At 36.1% G+C, this 24,838-nt stretch overlaps 1 protein-coding gene across 8 annotated transcripts in view; it reads left to right on the top strand.

Annotated features, from left to right (window-relative positions):
* The window catches only part of LOC145663989 (uncharacterized), a 154,363-nt gene that overhangs the window by 42,331 nt on the left and 87,194 nt on the right, over positions 1 to 24,838 (top strand). For 3 of the 8 annotated variants that reach the window (XM_081730261.1, XM_081730259.1, XM_081730260.1), the window contains exon 3: positions 6,549 to 12,351. The exons of 4 other annotated variants lie outside the window; for them this stretch is intronic. In XM_081730261.1, the coding sequence (XP_081586387.1) occupies positions 6,559 to 8,148 (1,590 nt within the window). In that variant the 5' untranslated portion in view covers positions 6,549 to 6,558 and the 3' untranslated portion in view covers positions 8,149 to 12,351. Of the gene's footprint in view, positions 1 to 6,548; positions 12,352 to 14,423; positions 14,534 to 24,838 lie in introns of those variants that run through there. One more of the 8 variants, XM_081730263.1, reaches the window with a different exon arrangement.

Raw genomic sequence — 24,838 nt, 5'->3', positions numbered from 1 at the left:
TAGTTTGATCAATTCTTTTCCATTCCTCTTGACAGACTTTTCAAAGACCGACCTAGACGACCTAGACGACCTAGACCGAACTGTAGACGACCTAGCCTCGTTTTAACAAGGAGAGCTCAAAAATCTATGGGGAATGAATCTGGGAATGCAGACATCGCATTCATCTTCAGGGATATAATGAAGAGACCGGAAACGTCAGAATGTAAAATATAGTGACTATTTAGGAGCAGAGTTATGAATAAGGGATTGTGACTGGCTGAGGAAAATGCTGGCTTCTGATTGGCTAAGAGATACTGGCTCCTGATTGGCTGTTGTTGTGGCTACGAGAAATGGCTTTGTTGAATGTCTGTTTCTGTTCCTGAAAAGGGCCTACCAGATAGGGCTGAGTTGAAGTCCATTGTCTCTATTGAAATTGTTCCTTTCCCGTGAGATAGCTATGGCTTCTCTTATTGTTCTGTTCCAAAAATTGGTGCACTTGGCTACTATGATGATATTTGTAAAATCAATTCTGTGTCCAAGCTCTAGGCTATGCTCTGCTAGTCCTGACTCTCCGGTCTCTTCATTACAATCCTTGAAGATGAATGCGATGTCTGCATTCGAAACGTCGGATGTCAATACCTTCATCTGGCTGATAGCCCAAGAAGTGTTACTAAAATCACGTCGCCAGGAAAAATTCATTTTTTCCCCGGGGGGCGCTGTGGCTCAGTGGTAGAGCGTTCCGGTGCTTGGAGTCTCTGGTACGATCCCAGCTCGCGCCGTGTGGACTTTGTGGTGGACAAACACCGTGCTCGTGGGTTTTCTCGGGGTTCTCCCGTTTCCTCCCACTTTCTTCATTCCACCATTTCACTCATTTCTCATTATCACCGTCTCCTTTAGCCTAACCGGCATAACCGTGGGACGTTAAACTTAAGGATTTCATTTCATTTTTTCCCCCACAGAAATAAATTTAAAGAGATTGCGTGAATTCTCATTTAATTCACTCACGTACGCACTGTTGACTTCGCCATATATGTGATTGGACGCCTTGCCGTAGTGAATGATAACACAAGCTGTGTCGCTGTCATATGCGGATGAAATATCATGGCAGTATATTGACTTCAAAATATTCGTCTGGTGATAAGCTGCATTGATTTTAGTCGTTTTGTGTACTCTGTGAAGCGTAAGTTTACCATTATAGCAATAACCACCAACAAACATAAAAGCACGTGGAAACTTTCTGTGTGTTCACACACCCAGTCAAAACGACCTCGGGAATCATGTTGACTTTAGAAGATGGTTATCTTTTATCACATTCTAACAGATACACCCATGCACGTCTAGTCAGTACAAATTTTTACATGTGTCCTGCAAAATGGTGTTCGTAAAACTTTCGCCTTTCGTCTTCTTCTCCATGTATATGAAGAACGGAGTATATGAACTCTGGCCGTATGCTTTTTTACTAGATACAAATCGTGTACAATTATGCGATTTACAGCCGTGGCGAAACACTGTACTGTCTTTCTTAAGACGTAGGTTATTACATCACACCAAGGAACACATTTTTTGCACCACATCGGGAGCACGCCTGGACCTCTGATATTGGAGGGCCCAGCAATAGCAGGACCTGCCCTTCTTGTTGCGATTCAATACATCGTTGATTCCTATACGAAAATCTTTTGTATATCATGCGCTATTCATTTATTTGGCTATAGACATAACAAATGTTGGAAAGGGCGTTAAATGGGCCCTCCCAAAAGGCTGCGATTTTCGGAGCCATATCATCACTCACACAAGAGCCGTCTTCCCGGCAAGTCAACATACAGCACTTTCGAACTACCCAGAATAACTTCCCGGGTGTTGACGCGTGTTGCTATCTAGTGGTCGAATCCGTTACCATAAACCTGAAACAACCTTCTATATTAAGTTATTAATTTATGTACATAAAAATGTAAAATTCCAAATATTTAAATATAAGTGAAATTCGAATTAGAGACTATTAAATCCATGTTTTAGTCATTGAGTCACCAACTTGTGTACCTGGTTAAGTTGTTAAGAAACAAAATGTCGATTTCTCTATTGACATACAGGTATCCTAGACATCTGTTGACCAAAATACAATACTTGGGTGAAACGTTTGATTCCATGATTTTTATGGTAATAATTATTCAGAGTTAAATCCATGGTGTCCTCCCATACTTTTTGTAATGAGTCTAAAACAAGAGTTCAAGATTAAAATTTGGAGAACATAGCTTGTTTGAAATAGGAACTGAAGCTTCCTGGTATCGGAATGTCAACCAGGTAGAATTCCAGTTTTTTAGAGGGAAAAAAGATAGGATTTTACGATTCGTATTGGTAATATATATATATATATATATATTTGGTCTAGGAATTAATTCGTGCGGTTGGTACGCACACATTGAAGCTGTAGTACAAACACAAAATACATAAATACCTTAAGAAAAATATTGTCCATCGCTAGCCACCACTTTCGCCCATCTGTCAGGCAATGTACGGATTCCGTGGCGAAAGAAGTCCTCATCCTTGGAAGCGATCCAGTCAGAGACCCATGTTTCGATATCTTCTGAAGAAGTAAACCGCTGTCCAATCAAATCGTTGTTCATGCAATCGAACAAGTAGTAGTCCGAAGGAGCAACGTCTGGTGAATACGGCGGGTGGGGTAAAACTTCCCATCCAACATTTTCTAAATAGGTTTTGACCGGTTTTGCGACATGTGGGCGAGCGTTATCATGTTGAACAATAAGTTTATCATGTCTGTTCTCCCATTCTGGTCGTGTTCTGGCCAGAGCTTGCATTAATTGTCGTCGATAACGTTCTTCATTCATAGTTTCACCCGGTTGCAGTAGCTCATATTACACCACACCTTTCATATCCCACCATATGCACAGCATAACCTTTGCACAGTGAATATCTCGTTTTGGTTGTGATGGACCTGGTTCACCTGGTTTCACCCAGGCCTTTTTTCGTTTAGGGTTCTCGTAATGGATCCACTTCTCATCACCCGTAATAATTCGATGCAGAAACCTCTTTCTGCTCTGTCGTTGAAGCAGCAATTCGCAAATGGTTTTTCGTCTTTCAACGTCTCTGTCTTTCAATTCATGTGGAACCCAATGTGACATGTTTTGAATCATTCCCATGGCTTTCAAGCGTTTGGAGACTGTTGTTTGATCAACGCCTAATGCTGCTGCAAGTTGTTCCTGCGTTTGACACGAATCCTGCTCGAGCAATGCTGTCAATTCTTCGTCTTGAAATTTTTTTTGGCTGTCCAGCTCGCTCTTGGTCTGCCAAGCCGAAATCACCACTTCTAAACCGTGCAAACCACTTCTGACACGTTCGCTCAGCTAGAGCATGGTCACCATACACTTCCACCAAAATACGATGACTTTCAGTCGCACTTTTCTGCATGTTAAAGTAATGCAGCAGGACACCCCGCAAAAACACTTTATCAGGCACAAATTGCGCCATGTTCACTTAAATACAAACTGGTGTTGTTGACGCTTTAATCCACTGCCCTATACTACGAACGATACGCGATGACAGGGGTTTGCAACACATGTGTGGATACACGGAACTGTGGGACGCTCCGTTCGTTGCGCCATCTCTTGTCCACCCGCACGAATTAATTCCTAGACCAAATATATAAGTAAATGTGATAACACAAATTAATTTTAATTGGAAACTGGGTCAGTTTCATTAAAGAACAATTGCAACACTTAAAACACAAAAAGAAGTGTGAGTTCATGTGATTCGAATCCTCTGTAGGGCATCGTTTACATATAGCCTTGGTACCGAAAACGTCGCGAAACTCAAATCCTACCAAGTATATTACACCAATAATTGTTGCCTTTTCAATTGTGTTTTAATGAAGACTTTGCATCTCTAAACGGTCCTACATTTTTTAAATACCTTTAAAAAAATTCCAGTAGGACATATCAAAATTCACAATCATTTGGAGTTTTGCTTTTAATTGGTTGACAGTAGCTTTCGTTCCTAACATCAGTGTATACGTATATTGATCGAGACGAGTTGACAGGCGAAGGCTAAAATGCTTAAAAAACCAAAAGCATTCTTAAACATAAAGTTAGGATGCCGGTTAAATAAGATATAAAAACGCAATCTGGTGTATCTTTTCTCTGGATACTAAGTTCAGTTGGGTTGCGTTCTTAAGAGTGGGAGAGAAATCTGTTTCTCTAATTTAAAAAAAAAATCGCAATTAATTAAAGTGTCCAAGCAATAATTTATGTTATCTGTAATGATAATAAAATAATGTGTGTGAGTGAGAGAGAGAGTCAGTCAGTCAGTCATTAGCTTTTCACATAGAAGAAAATGTCTTAGAGGCACCACATTTTGTACACAGATTCATCAGTTCTAGATGCGTACGAAGCCTTTTATTTTTTTTCGATTTTCAGCTCGGAGTAATTTACGGAAGGCAGTGAATATGTATGCACGTCCCTAGCGGTTTCTGATCACATTCAGTGTATGCAACCCTCATTATATGTTGGGTGTGCGGGCTTATATAATAACAGGATAAATACACGGCGAGTGACTTCCTCTATTTTTATTCAGATTCTGAATTGAAACCCGACAACGACTATTAATAAAACGAAAGAGATCTTTTACGGGGGAAAATAAAGACGTACAACGTAAAATGTGCCAGAAAAACGTAAAACGTACCGAATAAAACGTAAGATCTGGCTACCTTACAACCAAGTGATGTGTACATTGTCAGCATCTCGAGAAGAGACATTGTTCTGATCTTAGAATATAGAGAAACCAAGAAACAGAAACAGTAATGGTGCGTCTGGGCACTGGCCTCGGCAAATCTCTCAGCATCCAGTTCTAGGAAAAGACTTACATTGTAATTTGCCGGTCCCCATGCAATAAGGAGCATGCAGGGATGTCGGATATGTTAGTTCCCGGCTTCTAGCACTTGCGAGATCCTATGCCACCAAGGTTATGGGAGCTAAAGATGAAGAAACGATGACTGTAGCGTTAGTAAGTTGGAGGGATGTAGATAGAAATAGCTGGGAAAACCGTCTCACTTCTAGACTCTAACATCTGGTAAAACAACGGATCCGGGTGAAGGGCGAATAACGAAAAAACCCAAATGTCCTACTGCTTTATTTCAGATTGGTCTGAATTGGGTCTACAACAGGACAGGAATAGACGTTTGATTCCTGAGCATTGGAAGCGGTAATATCTATAATACGGTTAGTAATATCTACATAATGACGATGAATGTTAACTAATTATTCAGACAAGCGTTGTCCTTTAAGCAGTAGATTGTACACTCTCAGGATTTTTTATTCCTTAACAGGGCCGCACTACTTAAAGCGTCAGTGAAAAAGCCACATCCTATCATGAGTATAAAATTCTATGTGGGTTAATATCTCCCTGGACTTGTAGTCATAAACGGCAGGGTAGTTGGGGTCTCGCCGGCCATCTGTCAGTATACACCCGCATTAGGTACCTTACGATTCATGAACATGGACATAAATAAAGATAAAAGAGCACCCCAAGGAACGTTTTTGCCGTAAGTCGTTAACCAAACTCTACAGTTTTTTTTCCGCTTGCAATTAAAAAGGTAAACCCCTCAGGAAGGTTCACACAATGAGTGAGCCAAGCGACCCAACAAACGTTTGCGCTGTGAGTGATACCCCAGCCAGTTAGCATAGGGATGAGGTTGGTAGGTGAATTCTGTCTGAAACATTAGGTATAAAAGGGTAAAAAGAAATATAAATGAAGAAGACGCGGAAGTATTTTGACTTTGAGAGAGGATGAAACAAATGTTTTGGAGATGAATATGGTTATATTAGATAAAAATTTGTATTGGATTATACTTGTTTGAATCACTTACCCAGGGTCCGCCTTCCAACCCGTGTTCGTTAAAACTTTTTTTTCCTATTATATGGTGTAATGAATTGTCCCAATACTAGGTGTAACATCCATGTAACATTATTTTTCTGCAAGCGTCTTATAACAGTGGGTGATGTACTAATTTTAGGAAATATTTTATTGATTAGGAAAGAAGAAACGGGGATATGGGTAAAATTTGTGGAAAAATAAAGGAAACTATTTGCTAAATTCCACTGCCAATTCGAATTTCTTAAATTAAATGTATTTAATAATTCTTCTTTGTCTCCGTCTTTTCCCATGTGTATATGTGGGGCTAGCGTTTGTGTCTTTAATGTTTTCTCTTCACTTACTTCGACCCTTGCCGTTCTCTATTTTCGATCCTCTCTCTCTCAGATCATCTTGTATCTTGTCTCATCTTGGACCTTCCCTCTTTCTGGTACTTGTCTAATATTTCTTTTAAAAATCGAACACTGCTTATATATAGAAAGTAACCATGATAAAGATGTAAAGATATACAGTAGTTTTTTTCTTCTTTTTCTCTAGTTTATTAAGCAAAAGTCTCTTGTTGGTTTTAATTCTCATGTTTAACTGCAGCTTCCTTCTGACACCATTAAGAATGAAAAGAAAAGTAAAATTTTGAAATGTGTGTGGTAGATTAGTTTGTAGCGTAGTCTTCTTTTTCCTTTGCGCTCTAGATACGTCACAATGGGATCCTTGCTTTGTTGTTTTCGTCGTAAAGAAGATGGTTATTCTGATATGGGAAGTAGTAGCATTAGTACAGTGTCAAGTCCTACAGTAGACATTGTTCCTAACATACTACGTCAAGAAGTCATTCCTTCGACTGAACAACAGCCATTCAGAAATGCTACTAGCGTACAGCAAGATATAACGACAACCTCGCAACGGCCTTCCGTAAGAAGACCTGATATAGGTATCAGTAATACTAGAACATCGTCAAGATCTACAGTTGATATTGTTCCTAGCATACTACGTCAAGAAGTCAGTTTTCCGACCGAAGGACAGTCATTCAGAAATGTTACAAGCGTACAGCAGTTTACTGCGATAACCTCGGAACAGCCTTCCGTAAGAAGATGTGACGTAGGTGTCAGTAACACTAGAACATTGTTAAGATCTACAGTTGAAAATATTCCTAGCGCATTGCGTCAAGAAATCGATCTTATAACTGAACATCATTCGTTCAGAAATGTTACTAGCGTGCAGCAGAATAGAGCAACAACTCCACAGCAACCCTCCGTAAGAAGGCCTGACGTGAGCATTAGTAGTTCTAGAACACTGTCATGTCCTAGAGTTGAAATTGTTACAACCAGACAGCAAAGCACAGCTGTAAGTCCACTACAGCCATTGGTAAGAAGAGCTAACGATCAAAATGAAATAATAACTAGATTGCTAGAACAAAACCTTGGAGATTTAATGGAAATTTACGTTTCAGCTGACGGACGGAATACTCGACATCCTGAGTCATCCTCAGGACTTTCAGAAAGAGAGTCGTTAAAAGAAGCAGAAAGCACTCCAAGAAAATTGCCAAGAGATCAAAATAAAAATGGCTCAGCGTTTGAGCGAGCTACAACAAAGTTCTACCATCAAGGGCCGACTGAACCCTTTCAGGAAAGGGCTCCTCCACGCACAGAACCAAAGAAAAATATTCTGAGTATACTTAATAATAATTGTATTCCAGAACATTGGGATCCAATGTCACCATATGAAACGTTAAAGTTTGTTCCTGTAGAGCCTATGTCATTCGAATATCTCGAGGTTTATAATCTGTTCAAAAGTACAACTGTCAATAAAAATTTTACTATTATAAGAGTTGAACGTGTTCAGAATCCGTATCTATGGGGATGCTATCAGCTGAAAAAGGAGGAAATGACCAATCGCTATTCTCCATTTGGAATTGATGTCCAGGAACTTAAGTTGTTTCATGGTACGAAGAAATGCAATATTAAGAATATTTGCACCAATAATTTAGACTGGCGGAGATATGGTTCAAGTATTGGTAGTAAGTATGGCCAGGGTGTGTCTTTCTCGCCTATAGCTTTTTATGCCAGTCATTACACTGACAAGAACGCTTTTTCAGCAAATACCATGTTGCTGTGTACAGTACTTGTAGCCAAAGAGACAAGGGGACACGGAAATATGGTTCTTCCACCTGTCAATATTAGGACAGGCTTCAACTATGATACAAGTATCAAGCCGGATAAACAAGTCTATGTAAAGTATAATGACAATGAATTTTATCCTGCTTTTCTGATACACTACATAACGTACACAATGTAATCCAAATGGATAGTACTTTCGCTGTTGATAAACATTGGTTTTGGATAAGGCGAGGGATTAATTCAAAAAGGAGCCAAGGGTAATTCCCATTTTCCCCGTAAGAAAGAAAAAAGGAAAAAGAAGATTCCAGCATGAGTAAATTTTAAACATTTCGGTTACGTAAATCTAGAAGCAATAATAATTACAAGAAAGAAAAAAAAAACTTTTGTGTTCCCTTTTTAATGAGAAATTCATCAATAAATAAGCGTCATAGTTTAGAAATTTTAACACGGGTGGAGAGATAGAGTGCGAAGTTTAATAGCGTATGATATCAGTGAACATCATTAATTTACGTTTTAATCTAAAATGCGTGTATGAAATAACTATGTCATGTTTAACAGTTCGGAAAAGACTGTGTTATAAACCCTCTATCAACAGATCTGTCCCTAAAGATGTTATGAAACCGGAAATAATCCTCGTTGTCCCCCGGTAATAATTCAGGTAATAACAATAGGTATATCGGATTACTAGTGAGTGATTTAGTGTAATTTTCGAGTCGCTGTCTTGCTCAAGTTATATACTACTGGTGTCGGCGTATTGGCAAAATTTAGGGGGTATACCAGGAGAGTAAAAGAGAGATTCGCTAAATTCTGGGCATCTGTTTAAAGCATTGGATACAACTCATAGAGCTTCCTTTAATAATGTAAGAATTCAGCTAAAGGGAGGGGAGTCATGGTTGTAAGTATTAACTAAATAGCGTACTACTAATATCAACTGTTGTTTGGGATTTTGTCGGCAGATATTTTTAAAATAATAATAAAAAATATTACTACTACTAATAATAATATAACTGACGCACAAGAAAGTCAATTCTTGCAAATCTTGTTAAAAAAAAAAAAAAAAAAAAAAAAACTGGTATCCCTTCTCTCTTTGAAAGAATTTATTTTCGTACCTGTACGTACAAAATGTTAATACTCTGGCATGAAGTAAGGATCTGAATTAGGTACAGGGTTTCACGGTTGTTTTATTTAATTCTGTTTATGGTTTAGAATAAAGAGAAGTGGATGGCTATTAAAAAAACAAGAAAAAAAAAAACACTGAAGTGTGATAAGAGTGATTATTTTATTAATCAGTTCTGGGTGAGAAAAATCGAAATTTTGTTTATTTATTTTGCTGTAATTTTTTAAATTTTGCACTGAATTTATCTCCATTCATTGCCGTTTGTATCTATTAATAGAGAGTCATATACTCTATCGAAAGCAGTAATTATATGTCAAGAATTTAGCGAGTCATTTTCTTGTTAGTGCTTATCTCATGGCACGATGGCACAAAGAGTCATAGGTTCAGCCCCCGGGCATGAACGAATAGTGTGATAAACATTGCGTTTCGTGAATTTTCTCCGCCCACTTCTCATTGCGTTAATTCTCCTGCTGTAATTCACGTTATTTAATTATCCGTCCCCTTTAGTGTTCAGAGCATGGCTGCAGAATGTTAAAAACATAATTTAATTTTGAATTTAAAAAAAGAATTAATTTTTGAGTGTACTGTACTTTGCGTAGACGACTTTTTCCATCCGTTTCGTATGAGAGTACATTCTCATGCAATATATTGTCTTTCAGAAGATACAAATATGAATTAATTAAAAAAAAAAAAAAAAAATGGAAAGAGCAAACTGAAAACGCAATATTATAATGTAAGACTGATTATGTACTATATTTGTACCACTTATCTTTTTAAGTGTACGAATTATACTTTAATAAGGTAAATGTTTACAGCGATGAGAGAGAAAAAAAAAGAAACTTAGTTTGCAGTGAAATTCCTAAAATAGTATACAAAAATGTATGAATTAATTTTTCGTGAATTATTTCACGTACTGGTAAGACATATCATTACACATAATGTAAATTCTTGTTATTGTTACTTTTTCATTCTTGTAGAACTGTGGTTTAAAACGTACAATTATGGCTATGAATATTCATACGTATCATGTATTTTTACACGTAAGAGTTGTACTTGTTATTTTGAATTGTATTTTATATTTTTGTCCTACTGTGAGCGAGAAGTTACATACTTCTGTAAGATACAATACAATCTATTTGTTCCACATTGTATTCCACATATTACATTCGATAGTTCCAGTTTCCTGCGCGACATGGAATGGACGTTACTAATGTGAGAGTGCAGAAGGCCACTCGCATAGTTACTTAGTTTTTCATTAGTGGTATAGTGTATTAGATATTTTTTCCTTAATCTTATTCAGTTTTCGTTCTTCTATGTTTAGAGTGTATGTGTTGACAGAAAAACAAAGAAGAAAGGTACGATAGAAGGACTTTTGAAAAACAAGCCTTTGTTGAATTCTCCCTCACTCTGTTCTAAACACCAATTCCGTGAAGCTTCTGACTGAGAAAAGTATGGATAACGGGTGCGAATTGTATACTTCACTTTTTGCACTGGTATACTTGATCCATTCAAGGGCCGCGGTGGCTCAGTGGTAGAGCATTGACCTCTGGTGTGTTTCCCGGGTTCAATCCTAGCTCCCGCCAAGTGAACTATGTGGTGGACGAACACCGTGTGCGTGGATTTCCTCGGGGTTCTCCCGTTTCCTCCCACTTTCTTCATTCCATCATTTCATTCATTTCTCATCAGCACCATCTCCTTTAGCCTAGCCGGCATAACGTGGGAGGTAAGACTCAAAAATTTCATTTTCATTTTTGATCCATCGAATTCATCTCTTGATATTTCAGTATTATCCCCAATTCCATTATCTTTAATCCTACATATGTCTAATATGAGATACTGCGTTCACGAAAACGTTAAAACTATTAAGAACCAATTAAATCAAGTGATATCTGTCAGTATTTCGCAATTGTCAAGAGTATGGTGACTTCTCGCCCACGTTATACTTGTATCGAACGTTTGTTGGTAGTATGGTAATGAATTTTAAAAAATTTATGAAAATAATTTTTGTCAAGGTTTTTTGAAAATACCTACCTGACATGAGTTCAGCTTTCGATTATTATACGATCATATTCTTTAATTTCAGTCTTAATAGCGCCGCCAGAAATTCAGCTTCAACGAGTAGGTCTTAAATCTCGAAACATCGTGTAGAACTTTGTAGTGGACAAGCACTGCGTGCGTGGGTTTTCTCGGGGTTCTCCCGTTTCCTCCCACTTTCTTCATCCCACCATTTCATTCATTACTCATTATCACCGTCTCCTTTAGCCTAACCGGCATAACCGTGGGACGTAAAACTCAAAGATTTCATTTCAATTTTTTCGAAACATCGTCTAGAATGACCACAATCATCATATTTTACGTTCAATTGCCCCTTGTCGAATGACAATTATGTATCTACTGCTGAAGTGTAAAATTATCCCTTAACAGAAGCTTTGCTTTGTATATAATTAAATACAAAGTTATTATTTGCTGATTTTTCTGATTGAAGAATCAGAAGCAAGATGTCTCAGCGATTGTGTGTATATGAGATTGTACATTAGTCCTGTATCTCATAGTGCCTGATGAAGCCAGAGTTAGTTAGCGACACTGTCACAAGTATTTAGTTTTTGATGTAAAAATATATTGTTTTGCCCAGCAAATAGTAAACTTTGTGTAAAATTATCCCGTTCAAGGTTCACTTCTCTTTTTAAAAGTGTCGTGTGCGGTAATCAACGCTAATTCATACTATTCTCAGTTGAGAAGCTTGAGATTTATTTAGTGGATTTTACTTCAGAATTTTTTGTTTTTCGTAAGTCAGAAGAGACAAAGCAAGATAACATTTGTTTTTTTTCAGTTTCGACTTAAAAATAATTAAATAAACATGTTCCGTTCGGATTCAACAACGGTTAAGTTCAGTAAGTACGATAGGTTTCATTTTCCTTTGTGACATTAGGAGGAAGGAGATTTCAGATATATATTTGAAGGAGTTTAAGCACCCTTGAAAAACTTTCTGGCGACGCCATCGGTTACAATCCTTGTACTTTCTAGAAGTTGTTTTGACTGTAGCTGTAGATAAAACATGTAATTTAAAAGTTAATAACATATAAAGGTTTCAGAGGGACCAATATGTGTGTGATTCAAGGCAGGAGTGAATGAATATGATGAAGGTTACATATGATTTAAATGTTTGTACAATAACTTTTTATAATGTTGTCACAATATCTGTCCATTCTTTGTGAAACATTTATGTATATTTACAGTGAATATAAAGAAATATTTAAAAATAAATGTCTTAAGAATTATTACTACATTATTAGGGAGATAGTGATGACTCGATTTTGGCCTAGGTATGTGCAATTGAATATTATTTTAATCGACGTAGTAACATTTGAGACCTAGTCTACACCATGCGTATACTAATCATTAGTACTAAATCTATTTGTAAACAACTATGATGGAGAAAGAAAACCTGGGAAAATATGTGCTAAGGTGTTTAGGAAGGAATCTACTATGATACGCTCTCGTTTTGTCTAAATAGTATCACTAGACGTAGATATCAACCGGTCAGAATCAGAAAATTTCTTATATTTTCACGTTATTTGCCATACTAGGATACATCTAAAACATTTTCTTGTCTCAGCTACTTACTTGTTAAACAATATACTAGCAAGATCAAAACAGCTGTACCTTGTCTGGAGCACTTACACAATTGTTTGTATGAAGCTTTCCAATCTGTGCGTGTCATTTCACAGCGAATATCAACATTCTCAGCAGAGTGTAATCTATGTACACAATTAATTATTAAGGTCCACAGTTCAATAAAACTAGCTTTAACAACCACCAAAACTTATTTCGATAATTACTGCAAGAAATTAAACTATTTTTGTTCCTTTAAGACTTTGTATTTCCTTAATACCTATCATTTCTTCGACGTATACCTCATAAACACATCTATAATTGATGGCGTTCCTGCTTATTATATCTTAACAGCTAATTGTATGTACAAGTAGCATAATTGTGCAGGTCTGACCACCAAAAAAATAGTATCTTACGTATACATACATATTATCGTTCCATAAAATGGCTCTCAAACTATTGGGAATGGTTAATTTGTCAGGTCTGTATAAATTAACAAACGACTCCTGGACCGTAATATAACCATGTTCTTGTACGTTACTTATTGAATGGCCCTTTTATAAATTTACAATACATTTATATTTCTTTCTTTTTTTTTTCTCATTTATATATATTACAATTACTTTTCATTTCATCTTATTATTTATATTTAAAATCACATTTCAGTACATAATTCATGTAAAGGTACATTAATAAATACTATTCATAAATTTTAATTAAAGCTTAGTCCATTCTTAGTTTTCGAAAGATTACAGTAGTTCCTTGCAACTCTATCCATCACGACTCTGGAACTCACTAAAGAAATAATAAACACTTCTGACCAGAGTATATACACTTGTTTATTAAAAACTAAAGTACAGTGTAACGGTTTCGACAACTTAACATTGTCTTCATCAGACACTAACATCAGCAGTTAGTGTCTGATGAAGACAATGTTAAGTTGTCGAAACCGTTACACTGTACTTTAGTTTTCAATAAACAAGTGTATATACTCTGGTCAGAAGTATTTATTTCAGTAGTTCCTTGTATGAACCTCTCAAAGTTAATATGCAACTCAGTGAAAATAATATAACACTTAGGCTAGTTCGTATTCTTGTTCAAACGCAAACAGTATATATATATATATATATATATATATATATATATATGTAATGCACGTACAAAACAATTAATTATTCGACGAATTCTTCGATCGAACGACATGATATAAATGCAGTCTTGAAGTAATTATCACCTAGTAGAGAACTCATTGATAGGCGTCCTATGTGTAGCCAACAGAAAGAAACTATTACTCCTTCAGCCTGTATTCAGGATTTTCTTAACACTATATACAGGTGAAATGGTTGTACATCCTAGATTTCTTGAACGGAATTAAAAATGTAACCATGTGATCAGGCTTGCACTTACACAAAGGTTATTCACTTAATGAATGAAACGGCAACTAGATGAAAAAAAAAAAAAAAAAAGTAGTTACGTAGTATAAGAGAGCGTGTCTCGTTTTTGACTCGTAGTTACGTAGTATAAGAGTTCAATTTCAGCTCGCGCCATGTGAACTTGGTGGTGGACAAACACCGAGTGCGTGTTTTTTCGGGATTCTCCCGTTTCCTCCCACTTCATTTATTCCACCATTGCATTCATTTCTCACCATCACCGTCTCCTTAAGCCAGCTGGCATAACCATGGAACGTAAAACTTAAAGATTTCATTTCATTTTTTCCCTTGCAGAAACTGAACAGTGGATGCATGCAAGTCTATGACAGCGAAGATCGAATTCTTCTTTTATTGGACTTCTTCTTTTTCAAAAGTGATAAGTAACACCTTAGCACGTATAACAGGTAGTCTATCTCAATTTCATTTCATTTTATTTTATCTTCATAATCGTACATATTGCACGAATTCGAATGACTCGTCAAAGCATAAAATACATAAACATATTAAATACATAGTTGTGACATATACATACTGATTACATTAAAATACATCTATGGTCAAAGAAAAAAATATAAAATATTAGATATTTATAATACTATCAGTAACCAAATTCATTTTCACATCTAGGTATTCATTCACGAAATAAAAGCAGTGCTGTAATAGATAGGTTTGAATTCCCCTCTTTGTTCTGTCATTCGAATATACTGAGGAAGTTTATTATATAATATGGTACCCATAAATGTTGGATTCCTTTCGTATAACTTTATGCGATGCTGTTTGCTGGGGATTTTACCCTTACGTCTGGTATCGTATTTATGTGTTGATGGTGTGTTAAGTAATTCAATGTTGGTTGTAACAAAGAGCAGCATGCGAAATATGTATAGTGAGGGTAAAGGCAATATTTTAAGTTCCTTGAATATTGTCCTACACGAGTCGTTTATTTTGGCCCCTGTTATAGTTCTTAAAACTTTTTTTTTTTTTAAATCACGAACAATATATTACTTTTTTGGGAGCTTTCCCAGAAGATTATGCCATATGTTAGTAAAGACTAAAAGAGTCCGAAATATAAGTTACGAAGCGTATTTAGATTTGAAACATGTTTGACAGATTTTATTTCATAGAGCATTTTGATTGATCTTTTGGGACAATAAAGATATGTGAGTTTCCCAAGGAAGATTGTGATTTAGCCAAAGTCCCAGAAATTTGGTTGAAATGTCTGCTGCTTCCTTTTTTTTCTGTAAATAATAGTTTCATAGGATTGACCGCTCATTTATTCCTCACTGGAAGCGAGTGTTAGAACTTTTTTTTTTTTTCATAGTACAATTTTTACCATTAGTACCGCCAGAAATTAAAGTTTGCAGGTGTGGTATATCCGAAAATCATATAGGAGAAACATAACTAACATACATACTTTACCTTGACCTATAAATATAAAGTCAGGACCTGTCCAAAACCAATTTCAAAGCGTTACTGTTGGATCTTGAGCAAAAATGAATACTACTCCCATAATCAGCGTTCGATCGATATTCAGCGAATGAACACCCGATTCCAAATTATTTTTCATACAAACATGAGATCAAGTTAAGTAGATAGAGGTAACTAAGTTCACAACTTTTACAATAATAATAATAATAATAATAATAATAATAATATCTACGTACTATTAATAATTTAAAAATTATACTTGTGAGAACCGACTTAAAAATAAACATCACTGTGATGTATCCAGTAAAAGCATCGTAAAACCTCATTTGCATGATGGTTTGTTGAAGTATAAGTTAGACATTTTGTCCTGCAAGTTGATCATTTTATTTCACGGCTAACAACCGACTATATATAGTCTTAATACCTTTCATGTTCACAGTTGGTCGTGGACACATTTAAAATATGTTTGGAGCATCCTAAACCCTTCCAGAAAGGCCCGGCGACGCCACTGATTTCTACAAACTTCACTTTCACGTTAATATACGAGGGTTGCATTCAAAGTTTCGGGAAAATGATACAACGCAAGAACATCAAAGTACAGTATTTTTTTTTATTGCTCTTCAAAGTACTTCCCCTGTACAGCAATGCATTGTTTCATGCGATAGAATCACATCTTGAAACAGTTACGCCACTCCAAAGTTGGTACCTGTGAAACATACAGTTTGTATGCCTTGATGGCTTCTTCTGAAGTGCAAAATCGCTTCCCACGCAACAACAAGAACAACAAAAATCACTACGGGCTAAATCAGGGTAATAAGACGGATGTGTCGTGACTTCAACTAGCTGCTATGTGCGTGATGAAAAATGATTCGACGGTTGGGACAGATTGTCTGCTCACATTCAGTATTTCTGGTAGACCTATAATTGTGTATCATTCTGCATTGACTGTTCTACGATTCCCCAGTGGGACAGTTGCAATATGATCTGATTTACCAAAAAATGATGCATTCATTTGTTTGGAGACACTGCGTGCACGAACAACTTTGGTTGGTTTAAGTTCATCGCGGAACACCCACACAGCAGATTGTCGCTTTGTTTCCGGTTCGTATAAATAAATCCACGTTTCATTACCTGTTACGATGTTAAAACACCAAATTAGATGATCCGTTTCGTCATAACTTTGCACCACTTCACACGGGCATCTTTTTGTGCTTGAGTTAAATTGTGTGGTATCCAACGAGCGCAAAGTTTTTCACATCTCATGCAATATTGTTTTTATTCCAATCCTAAGATCCCCTGAATTTCGCGAAAAGTCACATGTCGAGCAATATTAATTAATCCACGAACAGCTTCAATGTTTTTGGGTACAATGGCTGTCGATGGACGACCTACACGGTCCTCATCACTGAGGCTGAACCGACCATATCTGAATTCCTGAAACCATCTGTAAATTGTCGTCTGGGGTGGAGCTTCATCAGGAAAAGTAGTAGTCATCCGACGAACACACTCTTGCTGTGTTAATACTTGGCGAAAATCGTAATAAATCATGGTACGGAAGTGCTTTCTCGTCAGGTTCATTTTTGATCACGACCACCTCACTTCAAATTGATACCCTGCAACGACAAAGTTTCCGAGCTACATACGGTTTTACTTTTAGAGTGAATAAAGATGACAGTTTATAACTGCAACAAAATCTAACAGATTACATTGTTCCCAGTATGTGATTCCTGAATCTTTCAGTGCAACTCTTGTACAGGGTTAGCATACACGATTCATCGGATTATAAAACACTGTGTATTTAGAATCGTGAGACGTACAAAGATGAGTGACATGAAAAGGTACATACATTCACCAAGTTTCAGGTGTGTCCTACAGATGTTCAATGTGTGCCCTTGCTTACATGGCACACGTCCAAACGGTAATTCAGTACGTTCCAAATATGTTCTATGGTTTTCCCTGCAACCCGGCCAGGTCGGTCAGTGCTTTTGCGTTTACACAGGCATCTTGTATCACGAAACTGACGATACCAATGCAAAATGCACTGGTGAGTAGGTGGCATCTTTTCCGTATTGGCGTACGACTGTACGCTGGATAATCAATGAACACTTTGCATACACAAAAAAACTTTCCTCCTATATTGTCGACATCTTGTAAGCTGCTGTCACAGGCCTGCTATCTACTTGTGAACGCGAGTCACGCAGCGCCATCTGAACTTCGTGACTGTATGTATCTTTTCATGTATTACCCATCTTTAGGTCTTACACTTCTAAATGGGCAGAGTTTTGTAACCCGATGAATCGTTTATGCTAACCCTGTATTTGTAACTGATTTGCTTGCGTTCTTTTAGATGCTATATTATTATACGTATTTATTTGTAACTCAAAAATACTGAAAAGTAAATTGTACTTTTTAAAAATTTCTATTATACATATTCTATATTTTGTGTTTATATGTGTTAGCTATTTTTCTCTATCTCACTTCAGATATTTTGATAATGGGGAATGTATTACCTTGCTTTAAATGTGATGATGTTGAAAGCAGTCATTCATGGTTTAGATCTCCACGTAGCATTCGACGATATGAAGTATCGTCAGTAAGAAGCATTGGTCGTCCACATGAAACACCTATATCCGTTCACTCGATAGGAAGTGAAATTAGTCGACGTCGTAACATAATCAACAGTGAATCACCAATTAAACGTCGTCCTAAAACAGTTAGCGAAAGAGTATCAGCTGGTGAACTAAACGATGATACAGCATCTACAAATAGTGTTAATATTTTTCGAGATTCATACGTAATTAAAATTCGTGTGCAGCCAGCCTCAAGTTGTAGAAATAATGAGAATCAGAAAGCCGAATGTCACCAAACATTTCGTCCACCACGTGTGAATCAAATACTAGTAGTTGAGGAAATTTCGGATAATCAGGAGAGTAATGTGAAAGGGGAAGCTGCACGAAAAGTATCTGAACCAGTGGCTTCTATACTAAGTGCCATTGAGAACAATTTTCTTCCTACACATTGGTCTCCTATGTCGCCAAATGACAATCTGAAATTTGTTCAATTAGATTCTTCCTCAGGCGAGTTTAAAGAGGTGAGGCGTTTATTCAAAAACACGACCATTAATAAGTATTTAGATGTTGTCAATGTGGAACGAGTTCAAAATCCTTATTTGTGGGGCTGTTATCTGTTGAAGAAAGAAGAAATGCAAAACAGATACAGACAATATGGAGCAACAATTCAAGAAGTGAAATTATTCCACGGAACTAAGATGCGTAACGTTCGTAGTATATGTACTAATAATTTTGATTGGCGCAGAACTGGCGAGGAAACTGGCATTAAATTTGGACAAGGAGTGTGTTTTTCTCCGATAGCATATTATTCGACACATTATACAGATAAAAATATTTCCTCCCCGAACACTATGCTTCTTTGTAAAGTTCTTGTGACTTTTAAAATCCGTGGACACAGTGGGATGATTCTTCCGCCAGTTGATGAGAGGACCGGTCTACCTTATGATACAAGTGTGAACGCAAAAGGAGATGTTATTGTGAAATATTCTGATTGTGAATTTTATCCCGAGTATGTGTTATATTACTGTTCTGAAGATCTGATTGCAAGAGGATATGACTGCAGTTACTAGTAAAAGAAACAAGAAAGTCGGTTCTTTGTGGTGGACAAACACCGTGTGCGTGGGTTTTCTCGGGGTTCTCCCGTTTCCTCCCACTTTCTCCATTCCACCATTTCATTCATTTTTTATAATAACCGTCTCCTTTAGCCTAACCGGCATAACCGTGGGACGTAAAACTCAAAGATTTCATTTCATTTCAAGAAAGTCGGTTATAGCATGACACACAAGGTCTAAGCCATCTCTTATGAACAATCTAAGTCTTCCTGTGGAATAACTAGGTCGGATTTGCCTATTCATTCTTGAGCTGAGTCGACTGGTTCCCAGACTACTAGATTCACTGCCTTTCAACACCTGAACCAAACAAACTTCAAATATATATATATATATATATTTAATTGAAAATCTCTGCGAAACGACGCATATTATAAACACATAAAAATGTAATAAAAGTTTTTGTTACAATTAATAAATAGCCTTACATACTGTAACATGTGTCAACGTAACTTTAAAAATCGTCATCACAGTGGTAGGTCTGTAGCATGCTATTACTGTGCAAAATTTGGTAATTGTGAGTACAGCCGTTCTTCAGTTATAAATGGAAAATGAAATGAGTGATTCCATAGGGTTTTCGCTCTCTCTGCTTAGGAAGACCTGCTATTAATTTGAGTGTGGAAAGCCTAAAATTGTGAAGCTCTTATGTGAAAGGGAGAAAAATGTAGTGAAGCAGTTTTTCAATGAATAAGTGGATTATCTACAGATTTTCTCTGTGGCCAATAATCCCAATATACTTTCACCTTCTCGGTATGAATAGCAATATGCAGGGTGGTGGGAAAAGGTATGTCGAAATTTCATGAAGTGATCCCTCCAAAGACAGACAACACAAAAGTCCGTATCAGTATGTACGTGATACTCCACCTGTTTGTTGAGGCCATCATCAGTAAGTATGAGACATATTGATATGCTGGAAACAGCGTATCGTAGTTAAGGGAAGCAGGTGAAATGATGGTAGCGAACACTAATAGCAAAATTTAATTAATCCAGCTTTGGGAGTGGCACACACTTTTCAGAAGAAGGCAATGACATGTTCCATATTGAGGAAAGCATTATTACTGGAAGTGTTCAAAATGATCATCATCTGCGCGGAGACAGGCTCAAATGTGATGCATCGTGGGTGTACGTATATGTCAAAAAGACACCTGGCGTTGGTCGAATGGTGGCGTAGTTCGAACGGTGCGTTCCTTCAAATTGTGAACATTCTTGACAATGCTAGATGTCACTTCGTATATGCTACAAGTCCTCACACCTTTTTGCATGCCTTAATTTCCATCATGTTTTCTGCATGATGAGGTTCCTACCATTTAGTGATCATATTCTCGATCACTGTGTATATCTGCGGAACGATGCAGTAATATAGTTATATTGAAATAGGTGGTTTTGTTGCCTGTTCTGAGGGGAATCAGCCGCGGAAGTTTGGACATACATTTGCGCGCCATTCTATATATTGTAATAAAACCATAAACTAAAAATTTAAAAAATCATCATTTTTTATTTATAAAAATTATAATGGTAATTTGGTAGGTGAAAATGAAATAGTTTTTTTTTTATAATATTTTAACTGTTAAATACATACATAACATTATTTTTTAAAATCACAGTATTTATAATCAAGAAATCGTTGGAAGCAAAAGCAAAATAGTAAAAAATTACTTGTAGTCAAATAACAATACTTATCAGTAATAATTATTAATTTAAATAAAATCACAAAAAAAAGCAAACCTCAAGGTAAATTAAAGTTTAAAAATACTTGTTTTTACATCATTAGATAACAACAGAATGTAATTAGGACTTTTTAAAAATTTTATAAGCTTTTATAATAGCTTTTAGCAAAGTAAATAATAATAATAATAATAATAATAATAATAATAATAATAATAATTAAGGCAAACAAAAACAATAATCCATATAAAATAACCAAGTTTGCAAGTAAAAAATCATTCTGCATTCTGGGTCCTGTATTCAACATCGCAATAAAATAATCTATACAAAATTACAAATACCGCAAGAGAAACCATTGTCTGGTCAAAACCAACTTTCTATAATTAATATAACACAATTTATTTTAATCTTTATTTCCTTAATATTTTATTTTATATATATATATATATATATATATATATATATATATATATATATATATATATATATACACTTATGGTACAATATAAAGTGATTCTTCTAAAAAGCAAGCCAAACATTTTATGCAAATAAAAATCGAAATTAATTTCGCTTCTGAGTATGAACTTCGAGAACTATTGGTTTTACAGGAAGTAGTGTGGAAACTTTTAGAGAGTCATATGAGAACTAGTCATTAGATTTAGGGTCTTAGCAATACTAAGGAGTTTTCTATAGGAAGTAGTGATTCTCGAATAATCGTTCGAGAAAATATACTATATATATCATTTAAAAAAAAAAATCTTTTTGCAGCTTTCTTAATAGAATACAGATTTCAGTTACTATAGAGTATTTTAAGTCTGACATTCAATAAAATTCTCCACCTCTTCCGATGGAACTAATCATGTTTATACTATTGCAAGTTCATTTTCCCACGTATTGCGAAGCACGTAACACAGAAACGGAAGATAATTTCAAGCTTCATATACATGGATATTTTGACTTATTAAAGTAAGTAGAATAATATCCCGTTCATTGTAACAGGAATTATAAGACAGCCTGATATATTTATGGTTGATATAAAGCGATCTCAAAACAAGCGTAGAAAACCTATTAGTTATGAGGAAAGAGTAAGAAAGACTTGTCATACAACATAAAGGAAAGCAAACTATAAGTGTCTCTCCCCTTCCTGTGTATTAGGATCACGGAAGCGGGACTTATTAAGATGGTAATGTTAGTTTGTACGTACGTACGTTACTCCACACGAACTCTTGAACGAAAGGGAATTTTGGAATCTGTTTTTGGCAATAGATATCTAGAGCGATTATCTCGACAGAGTTCGTTAATCCATTAACATCATCACGGTTAACGGATACTTTAATGATGGCAATCTGTATCCCATTTTCTGATATTCAAACAAAGGTGTATAATTCTAGAATGCTACAAGTTACACATCACGCCGTTAGATGGCAATAAACATCCTCCGAAGGTGACATCTACTGGACAAAATTAAATCTTATAGAAATAGAAATAAATGTACATTTAACGTTGATCCTTGTTAGAGCTTTTAGCGGAGTTTGTTTCCTTTGCTGTTTGATGACTATTTTCTAATGAATTATTGCGTAGTCGGTAAGGCATATACATACCAACTAGATAGTTTTGGTTCGACCCCTGCTGGAGGCGGAAATTACATTTTCTCTCCAATGGGGTTCAAGATTTCACTTAACCTTCGTAGAATGGACACTTGGAAGAACCTGGGAATAAAAGTAACTGGAGCATGATACACCTTCTACATCCACACTTTTTGCGGGCCACATATGGCCTATTACGTATGGAGGAGATCTTAATCTTTATATACAGGAATATCTTTATATAACACCCGGAACCAATGGCAGTATTATTTACTGATGCTTTTAGCTAGACGCTGCTTTAGAAAAAAGAAACTTGTAAGGTAGTCACTATGGTCACCTGATCTCAATCTCAAGTCCAGTGGACTTCACCAGGTAGAGAATTTTGAAATATGTTGTTTGCGTTGTGAAAATCTGAGATTTGGACAATCTTCTTGGATAGAACATACTTATTAGTATAACGTTTACTCAGGATCCTCACGGAGTGAAACAAAATTCCATAAAACTATATGAAACGTTGGACGAAGAATGGGAAAACAGTGACAGACAGTGGATTACGTTCTCTCCATCAGTCCTAATATTGGAAACGGCGCGCACCTGGATTCTTCACAGTTATTATTGTGGTCTTTTATTTCATTTTTTGTTCTCCCTAATTTATCCTCTTGCTATCTGATGAAGTGGTTAGCGAAAGTGCGTATAGAGTACTATTTTTAGCGCATGTGATTGCTTTTTCACTTATTTCTAGTAAGTAATTTATTTGCCATCCTTGCCTTGGAATTATTTTGTTTCAACATTATACACACAGTGGACCAGGTTACTTAAAGAGAGAGAGAGAGAGAAAAAAAAAACTTCTTTGAAAAATATAATGTGAAACTAACGTTCCTTATCTTCTTGCGTAGGTATACTCGTGTTCTTGATCAATTCTTTTTTATACTACCTTGTAATTGGGATAGTTCGTAGCCGATTGGTACCGGAAGTTCTTAACTCAGCATTTGGTAGAGCATCTTCTATGTAGCACTATTAAGTACCAGTTTTGTGGATGACCTCAGACACATGTACTTAATACAATATACTTGTATTTTGATATTTTTACATTATTTTATTTAATTTCCCTTGTTTATTTCTCCTCTTTGTGGCCTGTGTGAGGCAAAGTTTGAAGTCACTTTTTGCCTACTTTGTAGGTTTTTTCTTTTTCTTTTTTTTCTTTCTTTTTTTTTTTTTTTTTTTACGTTAAAATAATCTTTTCGAGTCAGTTCATCTTGATTTTTGATTTTGCATGCACTCATATGTTCGATAATAATAGAATGTTTAATCAAATTTCAACCAGGTTATATGTTAGTTCCTTATATACATATATATATATATAATTTTTGCAGATGTAGTCTTTATATTCAGTATAAATTATTACTATTATCTAGCTTTAGTAGTACTCGTGCGGCCGACAAACGAAACTGTTCTTTGATTCAGAAGACTCTTCTTTGAGTGATTAACAAGCGGTAACTAAAAAGTAACCTTCAATTGGTCACTGTGCGTGAAGTAGTGGGAAAGCGCTACCATCTTTACACAGACGTGCGCGTTAGTTCATTCTGCATGCAACCATTGTAGAGTGAAGGTTGTCTGATCAATAATTCCACTTTTGTAGCGTCTCAAAATGTGTGCCAACTGCGAGGTTCGAGCCGTTATACCTTTTCTTACGGCAAAACTATATTCGGCAGCAGCTGTTAATCGGGAACTTTGTGGCCATGTATGGACCAAATGTGATGAGTAAAGGAGTTGTTCGTGAATGGGTTTATTTATTTAAAAGTGAACGAACAAATATTCAAGACGAAGAGAGGAGTGACAGACCATCAGTGGTCACTGATGAGCTTGTTCAGAAAATTGATGGAGAAGTTCGTGAAAATTGACATTTCACAATCTCGGGAGCTTTCCGATGAATTTCCACAGATTTTCAGGATTGTGTTATATGACGTAGTGACACAGAGGTTAGGCTACAGAAAGTACTGTGGCTCAAGGCACAGGCGAGAGATTTTTACACTGATGAAATTTCTAAGCTAGTACAGAGATATGATAAGTACATGAATGTTTATGGAAATTATGTTGAAAAATAGAGGAAAAAAGTAGTTTTCAGATGTATATAATAAATACTTTTTTTATTTACTTCGGTGTTTCTTTTTTAACCAATCGGAGGTTACTTTCGGAATGGCCCTCGTATATATGTGTTGCTATGTATTTTTTTTTAGGTTTTTTCAGTTTTTAAGGCTTCCACTATACATGCAATTTTATCACGCAGTGTGAAATTCATGGTTAAGGATCCTCCCATTATCCCACTTAGGAAGGATTTCAGAGGGATATTCTTC

Source organism: Thermobia domestica, chromosome 11 (genome assembly GCF_964235325.1).
Source record: "Thermobia domestica chromosome 11, izTheDome1.hap1.1, whole genome shotgun sequence".
Lineage (NCBI taxonomy): Eukaryota > Metazoa > Arthropoda > Insecta > Zygentoma > Lepismatidae > Thermobia > Thermobia domestica.
The sequence above is the reverse complement of the archived record's forward strand: the minus strand, read 5'-3'. Positions and strand labels throughout refer to the sequence as shown.